Genomic DNA, 15,744 nt, shown 5'->3' on the forward strand with positions numbered 1-15,744 from the left:
AAAAACTGTGCCTCAGTTTTTCCATCTGAAAAATGAGGGAACAAGACCAAATAATCTTCAAGGACACTTCAAACCCTAAGATGTTAGGATTCAATTGTTCATAAAGGAGTCCCATCACACCTAAAATTTTTCCTTTCACTTTTCTTTATACTGTTCATTTCCTTAGCATAGGCTTTTTTTTTTCATACATTACATAAGTAAACCTTAGGCCAGCCTATGTGTGAAGTATTCGAAATTCCAAATTATTTAAGACTGAACTAATGAAATCCCATAATGAAATTTCATGGTATGACATATTGCTGAAAGTCTTTTAGCTATACAGAGATGTTCACTTTAATGCTATTTGTTGTAATAAGATTGAATCTGCATGCTATTTCTAGAAGAAATCCCACCTGGATTTTATCTGTTTATATCTTTTGTCATTCTAACGTGACACAACTTTTTAACACAATAACCATTCATCATATTGTATGAAAAATGTATTCTTAGTAGCCTTTATACTTGAATAATTCCTGCTGATTTTAGTATCGAATAAGATTAAAGCCATTATTCAAAAGCTCAAATGCACTGGACTTTTGGCACAGCCTGCATATAGGCATAATCAAAGCTACATTTCTTCTAGTTCTTTTTTGGAAAGACTGAAACTTTTAAAAATAAGTGTGCTGAATTGTCCAAATTTTTCAAAAATGCCAGTTTTAACCATGGCATTTTCCCTCTATTATGTTCCAAATAAGTGATAGTGTTGCCTAATGGACAGGGAGCTGCCCTAAGTCGAGAAGACCTGGGTTCCAGTCTTGTGTCCATTAAGTCCTGGCTGTGTGTCCCTAAGCAAGTTGCTTAGCCTCTCAGTGCTATAATAATTAGAATTTGTAATAGAAAATGAAAGGAAATCCAAGTGTGGCACTTATCCTAAATTTGGGGAGAGCAGAGACAGACATAGATCTATAAACAGACATATATAGACATAGACATGTGTAGGTATGTTCAAAGCAATCAATACAATATTTTTGATGAGCAGAAGCATCTGGAGAATGTCACCATTCACAGGGAATCCTTCTTCAACCTGGACTTTGAGATGGAACTTCTTCATCACAGGGGTAAATACTATTGGCAAGCATATTGTTTCATGCCTTAATTGATGTTGATTATCAGAGTCTTTGAACGGAGTTATTTTTGTTGGTCCATCTTCCAGGATGCTTTCTGAACTTCTAACATGCCCCAACTCCTCATCCTAAAACTTTACTGCAGCCCTGGAATTCACGTATCAGAAGTACTTTCTATCCCTGCAACCTCTTCCCCTGATTGGATGGCTTCTCCCAGAACTTTCATTTAAGGAAGACACCCAGGCCAGCCAGGTCTCAGGCCTCTGCAAGCTGAGCTCAGATCTCCTCTACCATGCCCCATGCTAGGTACCTTCTCCTCCAACACCCCTTTTCTTCTTCTTTTTTATATGTTATCTTCCACTCTTTAGAATGTAAACTCCTTGAGTGAAGGGACTGTCTTTCTTTCTGCTTGTACTTGTATTTCTAGCACTTAACACAAGGAGGACTAGCACATAATATGTGCTTAATAAATGCTCACTGACTAATTGACTGACAAGGAAGCAGAGATCATTCTTTCAAAAATAATTCATGAAATGTCCTAAGAAATTTTTTTCAAGGCTACTACTTTCTTTTAGTTAATACTTAAGTAATGTACCTCTGGTTAAAGTAAAGTGATATTAGGATCCAAGCATGGTGGTTCCACCATCCATGATGAAGAAAATAGTTTATGATGATTTTTATAAAACTTTTCAATTTTTCTTGTTTATAAGCCTTTGATTTTCATCCTTGGATGTCTTTGATTAGTTGACTATCTTGAAAAGCTTCCTTTCAAATGGTTTTGTCTCCTTTACTACTTCTGTCTCCTTTCTGAGATGATACTCCTCACAATCATCCATCATCCTATGTAAGACTAAGCTGGTGTTACAGCCTTTGGCAACTATCTCCCTTTCCTTGGCAAAGAGATCAGATATTTGGTTACTAAGGTGCTTTCTGTGTTCTTTTGGTGGTCTTGTTGTGGCAATTAATTTGAATTGGTTAAACTTCTGGAAGGAATTGTGATATTCAGCATCAAGGTCATTCCTGTTGTCCATTTCCCAGTTTTGATTGTCAGTTACTTGTGTAAGCATTTCAGGGTTTGGTTTTTTCAAATACTATATCTTTTTCTCATAATTCTTTTTTTAATAAATTCTGATCTTAGCACTGTCAAGTCATTTATCTAACTATACGCTGATAATTGGCCCAGAGATAGATAACTCCCATGACAACAAAAAGCCTTTCTTGAGTGTTAAAATGCATTCTATTTTTACTCTTTCTCATATTATTTGATGCTTTGCATGTCTGGTACCTACCTTTTTGCATAGCATTTGTGATATAGAAGTGTGAGGCTTTTTTAATAATCGACAAGTCTTTGGCATCTTTCATTCCTTCTTCTTGAATTAAGCTTTCTCATAGATTTCTCCTTATTCTCAATTTTTTCTCACCTTTACATTGAAGTCACCAAGTATCAGAGTGTAGGTTGATTTCATTTAGAAGGTCTTGTCAAGCTCTTCATAGAATTGTTTTTACTTCTCCATCCTCAGCAAATGATATTGGTAGGTAAACTGCAATTATTTTCATAATGGTCTTTTTGTAAATAATTATTATTACTATTGCAGTTTGGGATAACCAAATAATATATAAAATAATGCCTCCTATTGAACTTGGAAATAAGTTAAGGCCCACTCTGTCAACTTCTTTTGCCTTCTGAGGAATACATTTGAGCTATCCTTGGATTTAACTTGTCACTTTTTTATTCTTCTGATTTTGTATATAACAAGGATGTCAAGGTTGATATAATCCAGTTCCTTCAGTACTATGTGTCCTGTCATTGGTCACTGGACAAGGATCTCATGTTTAGGATACCAAAAGACCAATTAAAGTTTACTGTTGGTCTGAAAACTATGTGATTCTTAGCACTTTCTGCCCCCTTTCCTATCATTCTGCCACCATCATGGCAAAAGACCACAAAGGAACCCAGAACTATTGCTTCATGGGTTTTCATAGTTTAAAAAGTTCCATCCCTTTGTGTCTATCCTGCTGGTGATACTGTAGGTAGCTAAGTTGGTCCTCAGAGAAACAGCCTCTCTCTGGTGCCATGGCCTTCAAGAACCCAGAACCACTTAACACCATGATGAGGCATCAGAGTAAGATTTTGTTTCCAAATAACTGGGTCAAATTATAGTTCTACCAGTAGTGTATTAGTGTTCTTGTCTTCCCAAAGTCCCATAAATTTTTTACTATTTCCATTATTTTTCAAATTTCCCTTCTAAGCAAATATGAAGAAAGAAAGATGGAAGAGCCATAGGAAGAGAGATAAATGAATATACACTACTGGTGGAGTTTATAAGTAGCCCATCTGTTTGCAAAACATTTTAGTATTATATGAGTAAATTCAGACCCTGTGATCCCTTTTGAAGGAGGTCCAAAATAAAAAAAAGGACACCCATGTATACCGAAGCATTCAGAGTAGTACATTTTGTGGTAGCAAAAAAATACTGGACATAAGTATTATGTCCATTAACTGAGAACTGGCAAAACAAATTGAGATATATGGCTCTAATAAGATACTTGGATGAAGAAAATACCCTAGATTTTTGGCAAACTTGTAGAACACTTATATTAAAGGGATGGCTAGGGAATGTCTAAAAAAGGAAATAGTGACAACAAAGAGCTAGCATGGCTTCAGCAAGAACAGATTATCCCAAGGTAACATCATGTCCTTTCTTGACAAGCCTATTAAACCAGTAGGGTGAGGGAATGCTGGAGATAGGATTTACCTTGATTTTAGCAAAACACTTGATAGGCTATGTTTGTGAGGAAAAAAAGATGTGCACTAAAAGATAGTGCAATTATATGGGTTTGGAACTGGTTGAATGACTGGACTATGAATAACCATGAATAGTTTTTTATCAACACGGAAGGCTTCCTCCAGTGGAGCACTCCAGGGATATGTGTTTGGCCCCATGCTATTTTAAATTTTAGTCAATTAACTGAATAAAAGCATTGATGGCATGCCTATCATATTTGCTGATGACATAAAGCTGGAAAGCATAAGTAACATCACTGGACAGGAGAATCGGGATCCAAAAAGATCTTGACAGGCTGGAACGCTGCGCCAAATCTAATGAGGCGAAATTCAATAGAAATGAATACCTTCATAGTGGCAAAAGAGAAGGTGAGAAAAAGAAACCCGATAGCAGAGGCAATTTGAACAATGACAAAAAAAACATTCAATGGTCAACAATCAAATGTTGGTCTATAAAATGTCATTAAATATTTCAGCAAGTATTTTTGTCCTTGGCATCTATTTTGAAATTTATTTTATAAAAAGAATAAGGGTGGCTGAATTAGAAAGTGTCCTCTTTTTCATGGCTGTGATATAAACTGATTTTTATGGGAAACTTGGGCCAATGTTGTCCTTCTCTACAAACAGTAATAATCTCTATTAAGCCTTTCTCCTATAAATAAACAATTGGCATAGGTGTCCTTTGTCTCTCTGCCTCACTGGGACTTGATAGTCTTCTGACTCTCCAAGAAAGAAACCTTAATTTAATGTTTCCTGCTATAAATGTCACTTCTTGTTTAGTCATTGAGGGTGCTATCATGTGAGATGTCCTTAAAAATGTATAAAATTGATCAAAGAAAGGAAAACAATGTGGAAGACTCAGAACTCTGATCAATGCAGTAACAAATCATGAGATTAGAAGGCTGCTGGTGAAAAATGCCTCCTGCCTCTTGGGAGAGAGGTGGTGGACAATAAGTGTTGAATGAGACATTCATTTTCAGACATAATCAATATGTTGAATTGTTTTGCTTGGCTGTATTTGTTAGAAGGCAAGCTTCTATTGAAGTCAGTGGGAAGTGATAGTGAATTTAGAAGAAAAGAACATCAATATAAAACATTAAAAATAATAAAAGAAAATGGAAGTGGAAAGTGAGGCTATCATATGAACTCTAATGACATTTTAAAAGTCAGTAACCTTGCCCATTTAATGAATTTGAGAAAAAAATTGTTTTACCCTATTTATTCTGGTTTTTCCCCCAAATATGTGTCCTGACTGACTTTGATAATATCTTTGTGGATAAGAGTTATGAGGCATGGTGTTGCCGCTAGAAAAAAAATTAAAACAATTCTGATTAGATTGAATCCCATTAAATAAGCATTCGTTAAGTTCCTACTATTTTCAAGGCATAACAATGCTAGGCTCTGGGTTTACAAAAACCAATAGCAAAAATAGTCCCTTGATTCAAAGAGCATAGCAGAAAGCAGTGATGAAAAGGGCTGAGAATAATGAAAGACCAAAGATGCTCCCCAATGTGCTATGAATGTATAATTTGTCGATGAGAAGGAAAGGGGGTGCTATCAGTGGGTGAGAGTGTTGACAAGAAGTGAGCTCCTCCTTATGAAAACCTTATGAAAAAGAGCATAGTAGAAACCACGGGAAGCAGAAGCTAAGGGGAGATAAGGGGAGGGAAAAGAATAGGGGACAGCAATGGCAACAACATCACTGAAGAGCCACGAGAAGATGCCAGCCAGCAAAGAGAGATAAGCGAACATAGTAGTGTTGGTTTCCAAGGGGGCAGAGAAGACCTTGGATTTCAGTAGCTCTCCCAAGCTTGGGCACATGACCTTTGTACACACTGGGCATTGGGACTGGTGAAGAAGTGAGGCTTTCCCCACACTTTGAAGTTTCAGTTCCTAAAGAGTAAACTCTAAGTTTTCCAAAAATTCCTCATACCCAGAACTAATCATTCTACAGCCATGCCAGTTTCTCAAGACTTTAGTTTACTGTGTATCCCATTTCAACTGGAAAGTCTGTATTATATAGATTGACCTCTCATACCATGACTGGCTGAAGCTTTCCTACTAGATCCCTTTGTAGTCAGTTTGTCTTATATATGAATGATTTTGGGTAACAGAAATGGATCAAATATTTGACAGAAGACTGGAAATGCAATGGAGACAAGAGACGCCTTTTCATCAGTACTTTCCTACAGCTCCTGGGCTTCCTTAAAATTCTGTCTATGGCTGGGATGCATCCCAGCATATGCTTCTAGACTCATAGTGTTAGAGGCAGAAGGAATCTTAGAGATCTTTTAGTCTAACTATTCCTTTCATCTTACATCTGAGGCATCAGACCTAGAGAAGTGCAGTCACTCACTTAATGGGGTCCTATAGTAATAAGTTATAGAGCTGGAACAAGAGTCCAGGACCACATCCATGGCCTTTATCCTAAATCATGTGAGTACTTCTGACTCGTTCTTTTTTTTGTCTGTCTTTGCATTGAAAATAACTGAAAAGTTGAGGAAAATAACCTAATTTTGTGCTGTTGGGAAAAAGTGATCCCTGAAAGAACTCCTTTCTGTATGCCTTCCCATGATTTCTGCTGAAACATTACCATACTGTCAACAACAGGAAAATGTTGTTATACACTGTGCATTGCGTGCAATAGGTACCTGACTTATGGTTCTGGAATGGTGACACAGAGGAGTCAAACACACAGTTTATAGGCTCCAGGTGACCCATAACACTCCCTGGTAAGGCCTGAACCAGATTAAAAACTACCTGGGAAATATTGACAAAATAAATAAATATGAAGCAACAAAGATGATCTTAATTGGTGGTTTTTGAAGTGAATATGTGGCCTGTAGGGATCTGTTTCTTTTCAAATTTGATATGAGACTCTAGAATGTATGCAAATGTACAAAGAAGTTCACGATTCCCACACAGTAGCTGGATCCTTCACTACTTTACTCATTGCTGTATGAGTAACTAATAATGGTTAGCTTTTTAAATCAATCCATTAAAAAATGAGGCATACAAAATGTAAGATATCATTTGCTTGAGTGACTAATATGACCTTTGAAAATACACATACTGCACAAAGGCACTGATCAAGTTACTCATTTGCCAAGTTGTTTTGCCAAAAGTAATGAATGTCTCTGCAGTGGAATATTTTTAAAAAAAACAACAAAAGGATAAAAAATAAGGGCTTTAACAAGTGCCTTTAGAAAAGGAGCATTCAATCTTTCTCTCTCCTGCCTCCCCTCTCCTTCTTTCTCTCTCCCTCTCTCTGCTTTCCTTCTCCCAAGCCCACCAATGACTGAGGACGCAAGAAGAAGGAGCAAAAGCAAAAGCAGAGACAATTTTGTCTCCATACTCCACACAGATCTTCTCCTTTGACAAATTCTGCTGTTGCAGACTTCTTCTTTCTCCCACAGGCAATTGGAATAGATACCAGACCTTACACAGGGGACCAGATTCTCAAACCATTTCAGAATCCAAGGAAAAAATATAATAATAACAATGAAAGCCCACCTGAGTGAAACCCTGTATGCCTCCAACATGTTTGAATATACTTTAGCTGGTCAAGTATTAGATGCCTACCTTGCCAAGAGTAGCCGTTGAGTCACCCTAGAGATCTAGGACATACTCCTGTACCTGTAATTCATACACATGAAATCCATGTGAATTCAGAGGTAGATCTAATTTTTTAGCTAAAAGAGCATTCATATCACCTAGTATAAGCCTAAAGATGTCACACAGGCATTGCATTAGGAAATTTTAAAAGAATTTCTCTTGGAGCAGTGAGTTGGCTCAGTGAATTAAGAGCCAGGCCTAGAGACAGGAGGTCCTGGATTCAAATTTGATCCCAAACACTTCCTAGCTACGTGACCCTGGGCAAGTCACTTAACCTCCATTGCCTAGCCCTTGCCAGTCTTCTGCCTTAGAACCAATACTTGAATAATACACAGTATTGATTCTAAGGTGGAAGGTAAGGGTTTTTTTTAAGTTTCTCTTAAAAGAGTTTCTTGACAGGAAAGATAGTTTTCATTGTTCAAATCCAAAGCATCATGAGCATCAGGCCTTTTCCCTGGATGACTTTCCTCCTTCTCACCACTTCCCATCAAAATCCTCCCTATCCCTAAAGCCTGTGTCAAATCCCACCTGTTCAAAGATGACCTCCCTAATTACTCTGGCCACAAGTCACTGCTCATTCCTCTGAACTCAAGATCATGGTTGGTCTTAAACCTGGAAATGGCCTTAAAGATCATCTAAGCTAATCTTTCTATTTTATAAATGAGGAAATGGGGACCCACAGATATTTGATGACTTGCCTAAGATCACAGAGGTAGCTCATAAGAGACTTGGGATTCAAAGCCAGTTTCTCTGATTCCACTGCACCATGCCTCATTTTGCATTTCCTCTCTCTCCCACTTATGGTAAGTAGTATAAACTGCCAGGAAGGTTCATTATTTGTGTTCATAGTTTATTTCCCCACCCAGATTCTAAGCGACTGGAAGGCAGGACCTCCACCCTATCCAACTCTCCTCTACTTAACCCCCAACTCCCAGCAGAAAGGTTTGCAGTAGATACTCTGTCAATAGCTTTATCACAAATTCACGTGTTTGGCAGCAATAACGTGGTGGGCCATTGTCATGGAAAATTTCATCTCAACCAAGTGCTGTCCCAGATGCCCCCTGAACAGTCAGTGTTCTTTGCCTTTGGGGGGGAAATAAAAGTGAGGAGAAAGAGGATGGATTCCAGCTGGGTACACAAAACAAATGATTAGTCAGTTAATATGTAGAGATCACCTGGAATAACACTTATTTTCCCCCAGGTTTTCTTTCAGCCAGATGTAGAGCATGCAGTGTGGATTATTCCAATAGTTCATTATTTGTAACGCTTAAATATAGTCTGTGGAAAACCTCTTAGACTAAAACTAACATTTCCTATTCACTGTTTGTCAGGTTTTGACTTCGAATCAATGTGTAATGAAAAGTGTCTAAAGTAATCCAAAAGCAGCATGAGTTGGTATGCTAATAGTTCTGCCATTTGGAATTTGTTAAATTTATAGGCATAGGTTCAAACCAGAAAACAGGTCTCAGAAAAGACTTACTTTTCTGAAGTTTTTGGAGATGTCCATTGTCTGAATGGGGAATCGAATATTGTGATAAGTGCGGCTTTTTAAACAAACACCTTAAGGCATTTCCTAGTCCTTTTGCTTTGGACAATATTTTCAACAAGTCAAGTGGTTCTAGCCACTTGTGTGTGTGTGTATATATAAAGAAAGAAGAAGACCATTAGCTATTAGAAATATCAACTGAGATATTCTCTTCCAAATAAGAGGCCTGGGAGTTTGTATAAATAAGGGAAGAGAGAGCACCTACAAACTTGAATTTAATTATGTTTTACAGAAATCCAAAAGCTGAATGCATAGTGCTTTTACAAACTGTGGCTTCCATTGTTGCATGCATGAGTTTAGACACCTTGTGGTATCTAAAAATAATTCAGAGAAGTTCTAGAAAGATCAACATTATTACTGCTTATCCTCACATAAGTTTTTATACCATGAAGTTTTTGAAACTCGGCATTCCCATCTAAAAGAATAAGTTACCCGACCCCCATTTTGTTCTTTTTTTTTAAAAAAATGAGTATTTTCTACAAGAATTGTCCATCCATGCATTTGTTTTAAATTGGTATATGTTGTAACATAGTCTGTAGATAGCAAATAGAACTATCCAGTTGATTGACCTTGGTTATATCATTGTGAAACTAAAACATTTGGATTGCAAGTAAAATTTTTCTTCCATCATTTACATGTTTCCAAATGCCTGAAAACTTGGTTTTGTGAAAACAAATATTGAGTGATGAAGTGAATTTTCCATTTCTGTCTGAGTCTTTTGTTGTCATATAGATAGAGACTTTGTCAGGGGAAGTAGTGTTACCAAATCCTGAGCCAACAAATTTTGAAGGGCTGAAAATTAATTTGTAGCAACAAAAATGTAGATCCTGCATTGTTTAAATTGTGTCAAAATTCATGCACACTTCTCACCACCTCACTGATGGTTTGAATGTGAAGATAGGTAATGACACAATAAAAGGAAAAGCAATCTTTTGAGGTGTTCCTCTATTCCCCATTCAACTAAATGGAAATAGAGCTAGCATATAAAACTCACTAAGTAGCATTGAAATCAAATTTGTTTTTTTAATCAGAAACTTATCCTAACTGTATTTCAATTCAATTATGTTCTTTAAGAAGTACAGAATTTCATTTTCATCAGTGGCCTCTTCTGAGAACTCATTTGTTCTTCAATTAATATAATGTGTTTTTGTGTTCTTTCCCTCGGAGTAAAAGTTATGGCTCTTTTCAATGACCTCATTTTCCTATCCTTCATGTCATCACATTGGTCAGAAGTGAAGGTTTCTCTTCTCTGTCTCCCTGGTAGCTTCCATACTAACTATGAATTTCCTTTCCTTTCTTACAGAGAGGTGGAGACAACAGCCGTGGAGATTCTGACAGGTAAATTGTGCATGTTCCTTTTGTGTAGCAATTCCAGTTTTTGTTAAACCGTTCCACTAGTGAACAGTTCATGTCCTTAAAGGAATTGAATGTGTTTGCCCAGATTCTTTTTTAGTTAAAAGAGCATTCATGTCACCTAGTATAAGCCTAAAGATTTCACATAGGCATTGCATTAGACAATTTTAAAAGAGCTTTTCTACTTTCTTATTTTCTTGAACTTTATCTTGGTCAAATGGAATAGCTTAAATAAAGACGACAATATATTCAAACTGCTTTTTTAATGGGCTCCATCTTGGATGAATAGTAGAAAAGTCATGCAATGAAAATAATTTTCTCAACTATTTGACAAAATAAGCAAGGAAGGAGTCTTACCAAATTCTTTTTATGACATAAATGTGGTACTGATACCCAAGCCAGGAAGACCAAAAACAGAGAAAGAAAACAATAGACCAATCTCGTTAATGAATATCAATGCAAAAATCTCAAATAAAATATTAGCAAAGTGACTATAGCAAGTCATCACAAGGATTAGTCACTATACCAGAAATGCAAGGCTGATTTAACATGAGGAAAACCATCCACATATTTGAGCATATCAATAACCAAACTAACAGAGATCATATGATTATCTCAATAGAGGCAGAAAAAGCCTTTGACAAAATACGACACCCATTCCTCCTGAAAATAATGTTTTTCAAATAGTATTCAGAAATGATAGAATCATCTTCTGAAATGATATTCATCTTTTTTCTTAAAGTATTCGATCCAGGAAAAGCAGTTCTCTTGTCACAGTCAACGCCCAAGAGATAGCAAGGACCTGTTTCTTTCCAACTTGGGCAATATTTTATCATTTCAGAACCTACCAAAATCTAAGCTCCTTGGAGATAGTCCATCTATTTTATTCCAAGCAACAAAGTTGCTTCTCCAGTCCTTCATAGAAATTGCACAGCAGGACATCTGCAGCCAGTTTGTCTTTATGGATTTTGAATGCATGGTGCTTATTCAGTCAGGGGTCCATTGAGGCAAAAATAAAACACTTAGTATCAAGTGCTTCCACGTCAGTAAGTAAATATCTAACATATGAGGAGATCTGGCTGACAAAATGGATTCTCCTCAGGCTCTTTGAGAATGGGTAGTTGAAAATTTCTCATAACACAAGAAGGGTTTTTGTGACAAAGAGAAACAAATTTTGAGAGTGAAAGTTGCCATGCAATCTTCTCAGGTAAGCTTTGTCTTAGGCAGAGAAAAGTTACAGGGAAACAAGTTTAAATGCTAAAACTACATTTCTTTGTTCTTTTATTAACTTAACAGCAGGGTTTCTTTCCTGCCCTTTTATTTTTATAGGATCTTAAACAACACGGTGTCTGCTCCGTATTCCTTTCTGCCACCCAATTTGTGTGTTTCTCATAATATGAATTTCGATGTATATTCTGAATTAACAAACGTCACTTATGCAAAACGATTAGTGAATCCCGTGATGGGACGATGTAATGGAAACAATTTTCTGTTACAATTATAGTAATGATCATTCTTTTCCTGAGGACAAAATGAACTTGTTATTTCAATTGGGCAAACACACATGAACTCCTTCATTGCAAGTCTGAGGACATCTTTTATACACTTTTACTGTAGCTTTGTTTCCATCTTTTTTAAAGATGAGGAGAGGTTCCCGTAGAGTTCCTTCGATTTGGACCCAACCTCCAGCCTTGTCAACATACAGCTCTGATGACCTTCCCTGGCCCTCTAGCCTTAACTAATAGCTGCCAGAGACCCGGTGGCCTGATGGTGGCCAGCACTTGAAGGAGATTAATGAGTGGATTTGGGAGGCTCAAGGGCTCTGTCCAGCACTACTTCAGAATTGGCCACTCTGTAAAGACCACTTCTGAGGCTCCACCCCATGGCCTGATTTCAAACCACAATCCCAGGATTTTTGCAGCAACTTTAAAAGGACTCTGGCTGCTTTCCTGCTAGGGATTGAGGGTTATGAGGGACTTTGAGAATTGCCAGTCAAAGGTATCACTGTTCGCCCTCTGTCGAGCTCCTCTGCCTGGCTTTCAAGGTTGTCTGTCCTCTGGTTGGTCTCTTTCTACCTACAAAATGTGTTTTTTTTCTCATCCTGCTGGTTCCTCAACTCTTATTGCATTTAAGAGTGTCTGCCACACAGTTTATATCAGTTTTTTGACAAAGATATGATCTTATCAGTGTGGACAGTGAAGCCCATCCTTATCTGGTGCCACTCATATCTGTGTCCTGCCACAAATTCTCCACAGATTATCCACCTATTGTGTGGGAAGCCTTCATCTAGTTCTTTTGTCATTAGAGAGATACCAATGGAGCACAAGGATTATCTGTGTTAGAGGGCATTCACAGTCATCATGATCTTCCATTTTAATTCATTGGAGACTATTATTCCATGACTGGCAACTACAGGACATTACTAGAAGAATGTGGCTATTAGAAAGGTGGGCCTTGGTTTCAGGGAGCACCGAGGGGTTAATCCAGCCCCCTCTTCCATTCAGACCCTATAGTTTAGCACCAAAATATTGCCTGACTATGAGATGCGTGTCGGGTTGGCTACTCACGTAGAACTTAAGCTCTTTTGTGTCCCACTCAGAACTAAGAAAAGCAGAGGATCTTAATAAGTCATTGTCAAGAGAATGGTTTCTGCTACCTTGGCAGCACACTGAAAGAACATTCACTCACAAAGAAAGAGGAAATCTACATCTGAGATTGGGAGACCAAGTGATATAGTGTGACATGCATAAGATCTAGAACTTCAGGGCAAGTCAATGGTCCACACTGGTAGTCACTAAGAAGAGCTAATTAGATGGCTCTGATTCTTACGCCTTCTATTCCAGACATGGGCAGTTGTTTTGTCTTTTTGTAGGTCTTTAACAACTTGTCCTGTTGTATTACAAGCACCGGGACTCCCTCTCCCAACCTCAACCTCATGACATCCGGTTGATTCCTTTGAGCGTATTTGATAAAATCCATCGTCTCTATTCCTGAATAGCTGTCTAATGATTTGAGGGGGTTTACGTTAACACTCTTGAAATACCTTTCCCAGGACTTTGTACTAAAGAGTTTCAGTTAAAGTCTAGGTGGCATAGTTCAGTAATGAACATTCTTCCATCCTTCCAAATACATGGAAATACAATTTAACAAACAAATATCATTTTACAAAGTTCTAATAGGCTCCTGCCTGTCTTGGTGCTTACAAAAGGATTTTTCTAACCCAAAACCAATAAAGAATAGAAAAAGAAAAAAGGCCGGCCATCGAGCCTCCGTTCTAAGACTGAAAGCCTAGCAGAGCCTTATAGAGCTCCCTGAGCATGTGGGACCCTTCCTCCACAGATTAGGGATCTATGGTTGACTGGCAGTCATCCCCTTTCCCTTTAGTCGAGAAATCAAACTGTCATGGGTGAAACCTCTTATATTAGTTACTCAGCATACAAGATCATCTAACCTAAATTTCTAGCTGTTCCTTCTTACGTAGGGCACACCAAAAGTTTCTCCAAGGGTTTCTGTACCATAAGTGATAGCCTTGGAGATCCAGGCAAACTTCCTCTAGGTCCCTATACTGTAGAGCACTTGAAATTTCCCCAGGAAATCTCTGCCACCTGAAGGGCAATCCAAATGATGCTTGTACATTTTTCAGACTGAGTCTCCCTATCTCACTCAGAATCAGGCCTACTTCTCCTTGTTCTCCCTGTATTTGTACCATACAGTATAGATACCCTATCAGCTTTCTCCTTACTGTAACCCAGAACTCCTAAATTGAAGCAATTCCACCAAGGCTCAGCCTCCCTAGAAACTAGGATTATCGATATGCTCCACCATGTTTGGCCAAAGGGAGTTCCTCATTTACCCCTTAGGAGGACAAGAAGGTTAACTTAGAAGCAAACAAACTCAGAAAAGCTTTCAAAGAGGTGTGAGGCTCCTAAAAAGTTAGGGTACTACTAAGCACTACCAAGGATATCTAGGCCAGCAGGCAAATCTTCTCCTAGAGACCCACAGTTCATTTTTTATAAGCCTCTTACCTTCTGTCATAGTATCAATTCTAAGACAGCAGAGCAGTAAGACCTAGGAAATCAAGGTTAAGTGACTTGCATAGGGTCACATAGCAAGGAAGTATCTTAGGTCAGATTTGAACCCAAATCTTCCTGACTCAAGGCCTAGTGTTCTATCCACTGTACTTTGTAGCTGCTCCTTAGATCTACAATTTATAAGGAGCCCCAACTAAGTATCTGGACTCGAGTCACAGATGAAGCAAACAGTCTAGATCAGCTTAAAAGGAAGAAGAAAAAATATTAACACTTATAAACTATCATAGTATGCTTTAGGCAAACTGCAGATACTAGTCCTTACAGATATAGCAATAAAACTTATGTATACAAACATAGAGACAAGCAAAAATTATCCCTTGTAAAGAAACATACTAGAAAACAAACTGTTCAATTATCTCTTAAAACAGAAAATAGGAAACAATCTTTTTCCTAATATATCCCTAGAACTACAGTATCCAAAAAGCAAAATTCGAGGTAGCTCTTCTCTCTATCCACCCTCGACACCACTACCACTACCACCACCATCCCCTCCATGAACAATTACCTCTCAGGGACTTGGAACTTCCTTCACTAAGCTGGCCTGACTCTTAAATGCTAGGTTCCAAACTGGCTAGCTATTACATACAGAACAATACAAGATTTGTCTAAAATTGCTCCAGTCAATCCCAATATACTTCCTGTGTCAAATCACTTCATTTCTTCCAATGGTTTTCACTACTTCAAAATGGAGTGGAAGCTTTTTTGCACCATCTAGTTTAATGCCTTTGGTTAATTGTTTGAATGAATAAATGTATGCCTGGCTGATAAAAGTATCAGAGTTATTAGTTATATTAGGTAGCGTGGGTAGATCGATTCAGTCAATTCCCAACTTTGGAATATATCACATTCAATATCAAATTTTATTACCATGGATGAATACAAAAAAATAAGCAAATTAAAGATAAAACATTATTTTGGACAGTGTAAGATATCATCTAATTGTCTTAAAGATCACTAGATTTTCACTGTGCTGCTCTGATGAGAAATAATTTTTTTTCATTCCAATGGTTTACCAGGAAAAAGATTCAGAAAACAAAAGAGAATTTTTCCATGTGTGTGGAAAAGTTGTTAGTTTAAAAGATTTTCATGTATGTTAAAAACTCTTAAGTCAACCTGATCATTGAATCATGGGCCAAAATAATGAGCAAACCCAAATCTTAGTATCAAGGGCATTTGCCAAAGTTTCATTAGTTAGGATATTAGCCTATTTCAGACCAGATTATTTCCTTACCCAAAGACAAACTTCTACAA

At 37.6% G+C, this 15,744-nt stretch overlaps 1 protein-coding gene across 1 annotated transcript in view; it reads left to right on the top strand.

Moving 5' to 3' along the window:
- LOC123253653 (connector enhancer of kinase suppressor of ras 2-like) overlaps positions 1 to 15,744 on the top strand; it is a 530,144-nt gene that overhangs the window by 432,355 nt on the left and 82,045 nt on the right. The window contains 1 exon segment of the mRNA XM_044682811.1: positions 10,353 to 10,387. Within this exon segment, the coding sequence (XP_044538746.1) occupies positions 10,353 to 10,387 (35 nt within the window).

Source organism: Gracilinanus agilis, chromosome X (genome assembly GCF_016433145.1).
Source record: "Gracilinanus agilis isolate LMUSP501 chromosome X, AgileGrace, whole genome shotgun sequence".
Lineage (NCBI taxonomy): Eukaryota > Metazoa > Chordata > Mammalia > Didelphimorphia > Didelphidae > Gracilinanus > Gracilinanus agilis.